Source organism: Palaemon carinicauda, chromosome 24 (genome assembly GCF_036898095.1).
Source record: "Palaemon carinicauda isolate YSFRI2023 chromosome 24, ASM3689809v2, whole genome shotgun sequence".
NCBI classification, from domain to species: Eukaryota; Metazoa; Arthropoda; class Malacostraca; order Decapoda; family Palaemonidae; genus Palaemon; species Palaemon carinicauda.
The window spans coordinates 108,573,127-108,578,126 of record NC_090748.1 but is presented as its reverse complement, the minus strand read 5'-3'; the positions used below and the strand labels follow the sequence as shown (position 1 = coordinate 108,578,126).

The 5,000-nt window shown below is 33.9% G+C and overlaps 1 protein-coding gene across 2 annotated transcripts in view; it reads right to left on the bottom strand.

Moving 5' to 3' along the window:
• The window catches only part of LOC137617961 (annexin B11-like), a 25,671-nt gene that overhangs the window by 18,653 nt on the left and 2,018 nt on the right, over nucleotides 1-5,000 (bottom strand). For both annotated transcript variants that reach the window (XM_068347893.1, XM_068347892.1), the window contains exon 2: nucleotides 122-298. In XM_068347893.1, the coding sequence (XP_068203994.1) occupies nucleotides 122-298 (177 nt within the window). The remainder of the gene's footprint in view (nucleotides 1-121; nucleotides 299-5,000) is intronic.

Sequence of the window (5,000 nt, the reverse complement as noted above, 5' to 3'; positions counted from 1 at the left end):
AATTAAAAAACGCTATTTTCTTGCAATCTAGCAACATAGCAAAAAATATTTAGAATTAAAAAACGCTATTTTCTTGCAATCTAGAAACATTGCAAGCTAAAAAAAATAGCATAGGACATACATGACCAAAAGTATGTTTATAATGATGAAGAATCTCTTGCCGTTGATCGCTACTCCTATTGGTCAGAAGGCTGATGATGGCAGCGCTGTCCACTGATGATCCAATGATCGCCCGTCTCAGGATACCAGCATCACTTTGAGGGTCTAAAGGGGTCATGGGCACCACGGTTGGAGAAGACTGTGTGGGAAATCGAGTGGATTAATAATTAAAACCAACCACCAAGCGAAAGATAAACGTATTATATACATTGAGATAACTACCGCTAGAGTTATGAGGTCCTTTGACTGGCCAGACAATACTACTGTACATTGGATCCTTCTCTCTGGTTAAGGTTCACTTTCCCTTTGCCTACACGTACCCCCGAATAGTCTGGCCTATTCTTTGCAGATTCTCCTCTGGCCTCATACACTTGACTACACCGAGATTACCAAAACGATGGATAAACCTATTATCTACATTGAGATACTAGTGCTAGAGAGTTATGGGGTACTTTGACTGTCCAGACAGTACTACATTGGATCCTTCTCTTTGGTTCCCTTTGCCTACACACACACTCACACACACAGCGAATAGTCTGGCCTATTCATTGCAAATTTCCCGCTGTTCTCATACACTTGACAACACTGAGATCACCAAACAATTCTTCTTCACCCAGGGGGTTAACTACTGCACTGTAATTGTTCAGTGGCTACTTTTCTCTTGGTAAGAAGATACTCTTTAGCTCTGGTAAGCAGTCCTTCTAGGAGAAGGACACTCCAAAATCAAACTATTATTCTATAGTCTTGGGCAGTGCCATAGTCTTCCAATGTCTTAGGTTAGAGTTCTCTTGTTTGAGGGTACACTTGGACACACTATTCTATCTTATTACTCTTCCTCTTATTTTGTTAAAGTTTTTAAAGTTTACATAGGAGATATTTATCTTAATGTTGTTACTGTTCTTAAATATTTTATTTTCCTTGTTTTCTTTTCACACTGGGCTATTTTCCCCGTTGGGCGCCCTGGGCTTATAGCATCCATCTTTTCCAACTAAGGCTGTAGCTTGGCAAATAATAATAATAATAATAATAATAATAATAATAATAATAATAATAATAATAATAATAATAATAATAATAATAATAATAATAATAATAATAGAAAGAACTTTGGGTTTATAGTACATTGTTGTTAAAGAGAAAAAAAAAACAATTTTAATCGGAAATTCTCCGTAAAAATATATTGTTCTCAGCCGTATTTCTGTAAAATACAGGCGACCGTAATCTTACCATACGTTGTTATCATCTTTTACGTGTTGGTGACCGTAATACCACTCCTTTACGTCAATATATCCGTTTTTTGATAAGTGTTGCCAGTCATTTACCGTTTTGAAAACGGTTATATTGGCGGTAAGGAGTGATATTACGGTCACCAACCCGTGACAGATAATAAACAAGTAGGGTAAAATTACGGTCAGATGTATTTTACTGAAATGCGGCTGAGAACAATATATTTTTTACTAAGATTTTTCTTATTAAAATTACGGTTTTTTTTTAACAGTGGATAGATAAAATTTTAGGTTTGTAGTACCTTATTGAAAACGTCCCTTCCTGGCTATCTACTAAACTGGGGTCGAAACTTGCTCAAGTTACAATTGTCTGCAACCTCACCATCCTTGTGGACGTAAAATTCTATTTGACATATAACTATTTTTATTTAGGATAACGATTCAATGCACTCCTGTATTGTTCTCTTCCTGCATCGTTGTGCAAGATAAAGAAACAAGAAATTTTTGGGATGAAACGAGTTTCATTTGTGTTCTGGAATCGTGGTAGAAAAAGACCTGAAATCTATTTCCCATAACCTTTATTGAATCTGGTTTGGTGGTACGATCTGCAGAAACCTTTTCAAACTCATCTGGGCTGACACTTCTACCCGCCTCCGGAAATTAGATAGAAGTCTCTCTCTCTCTCTCTCTCTCTCTCTCTCTCTCTCTCTCTCTCTCTCTCTCTCTCTCTCTCTCTCTCTCTCTCTCAATGTTCCTAAGGGTATGAACAGGGAAACAATTATCAATTTTTCAGATCTCTCTCTCTCTCTCTCTCTCTCTCTCTCTCTCTCTCTCTCTCTCTCTCTCAATGTTCCTTAGGGTATGAAAAAGAAAACAATTATCAATTTTTCAGATCTCTCTCTCTCTCTCTCTCTCTCTCTCTCTCTCTCTCTCTCTCTCTCTATGTTCCTAACGGTATGAAAAGGAAAACAATTATCAATTTTTCAGATCTCTCTCTCTCTCTCTCTCTCTCTCTCTCTCTCTCTCTCTCTCTCTCTCTCTCTCTCTCTCTCTCACACACACACACACACAATTATCATTTTACAGATTTTACCAACATAATCATTTGAAAATAATATTCTCGAATCTGTCATATCCTAATGATACAAAACATTGTTCTTCCATGAAATTATTGAGTTGAATGAAGCCAACAGTTTTATTCTCAAATGTCAATATGCATCATCTTGATCAACAATTCATATTTCATAAATAATTCAGCTTCTCTCATACTGAATCTCGATGCGATTTTTATGCGAGCTAGAAAAATTAAAGAGAGATGGACCACAAGAATTCAGATGAAAAATGTTTGACTTTTTCTATGATTCTTTTATCCCGTTATTTTTTTTTTTTTTTTTAAGTGTAATTTTCATTCATATATTTTGAACGAATCAAAAATAGAATCAACATGTAAAAGGGATAACGTTTATGAATGTAAATTTTATAATGTATATAGACTTTTTCTAAAATTCTCATATCTCGTATTTTTTTTATTTTGAAAATTGTGTAATTTTTATTCATATATATTTTGAACGATTGAAAATTGGAATAAAATTGGAAAAGGAATAACATCTATGAATGTAAAATTTTATAATATATATTCAAAGAAACAAAATCCATAAAGAGAGTTATAGCGTTTTTTTTTATTATTATTATCTGGAATTAAGAATAAATTTGGAAAAGGAATAAAGGTTTTATTTTGTCGTATCATTAAAAGAAACTATGTCTCGTTTGTCTAATCAATAAAAGAAACAATACTCTTGTTTCATTCAATATAAAAAACGTTATTTAACAGTGAAAGAAACAGACCTGTTATCCATAAAAAAAAGTCCTGTTTCGTCGTATCATTAAAAGAAACTATCTCTCGTTTGTCTAATCAGTAAAAGAAACAATACTATTGTTTCATTCAATGAAAAAAAAATGTTATTTAACAGCGAAAGAAACAGTCCTGTTTCACATAGAAAAGGTCTTGTTACGTCGTATCATTAAAAGAAACCATTTCTCGTTTGTCTAATCAGTAAAAGAAACAATATTGTTTCATTCAATGAAAAAAACGTTATTTAACAGCGAAAGAAACAGTCCTGTTTCACATAGAAAAGGTCTTGTCTCTTCGTATCATTAAAAGAAACTATCTCTCGTTTATCTCATCAATGAAAGAAACAATACATTGTTTCATCCAATAAAAAAACTATATTTTATTTCCTAATCACCCACTCGAATGATACGAAACGACCCAAAAGGATCACAACATAAAATCGCAGAAGAAAGATATTCCCCCAAAACAATATGTATACGACTATGTTCCACACATTGCCGTACGTATCATGAGTGATAAGGCAGATAAGTTTTCCCATAAAACAAGTGTCTGAGGGGTTTTGTTAGAGCCCACATGACTTCTAAGTTAGTCATTTCGGCCGTGTGTGGACAGAGTTGGTCTAGGGACTCTTAGGCCTAAAGACAGTCCTTTTGTTATAAGTCTTATCTATGTTTTGTTCGGTCAGTTTAACTTTGTTTTATGCCTGCTTACGTTCGAGTGGTCTTATATGTCTGATTTTGCAGCCTGCAATGTTTTTCACAATTATATTTAATTTAGCAATCTGAAATGTCTTTTCTTATTGCAGCTAATTTTGCAGCTTGTAATGTTTTTCCCTATTACGTCTGATTTTGCAGCCTGTAATGTCTTTCCTTGTTACATTTACTGTAATTTTGCAGCCTGCAATGTCTTTCCCTATTATATCTAGGTATACAGTCCACAATGGCTTTCCCTATTATGTCTAATTTTGGAGCGTGCAATGTGTTTCCCTATTACATCTAATTTCGCGGCCTGTAATGTCTTTCCTTGTTTTATCTACTGTAATTTTGTAGTCTGTAATATCTTTTCTTATTATATCTAGGTATGCAGTCTGCAATGGCTTTTCCTATTATGTCTAATTTTGGAGCCTGCAGTGTCTTCCTTATTACATTTAATTTTACAGCCTGTAATGCCTTTCCCTATTTCATCTAATTTTGAAGATTGCGATGTCTCAAATTATATCTAATTTTCCAATCTCTAATGTCTTTCCCTATTACATTTAATTTTTGCAACCTGTAATGTCTTTCCCTATTACATCTAATCTTGCTGCTTGTAATGTCTTTCCCTATCATATATATAATTTTCCAGCCTGCAATGTCTTTCCCTATTACATTTGATTTTGCAGCCTGTAATGCCTTTCCCTATCATATCTAATTGCCAGGCGGTAATTTTTCCCTACTATATATAATTTGGCAGCCTGTAATGTCTTTCCCTATTACATCTGATTTTGCAGCCTGTGATGTTTTTCCTTATCATATTTAATATCCCAGTCTACAATGTCTTTCCTTATTAAATCTAATTTTCCAGCCTGCAGTATCTTTCCTCTTTAAATCTAATTTTCCAGCCTGCAATATCTTTCCTCATTAAATCTAATTTTCCACCCTGCAATATATTTTCTCATTAAATCTAAATTTGCAGTCTACAATGTCTTTCCTTGTTAAACCTAATTCTCCAGCCTGCAATATCTTTCCTCATTAAATCTAATTTTCCAGCCTACAATATATTTT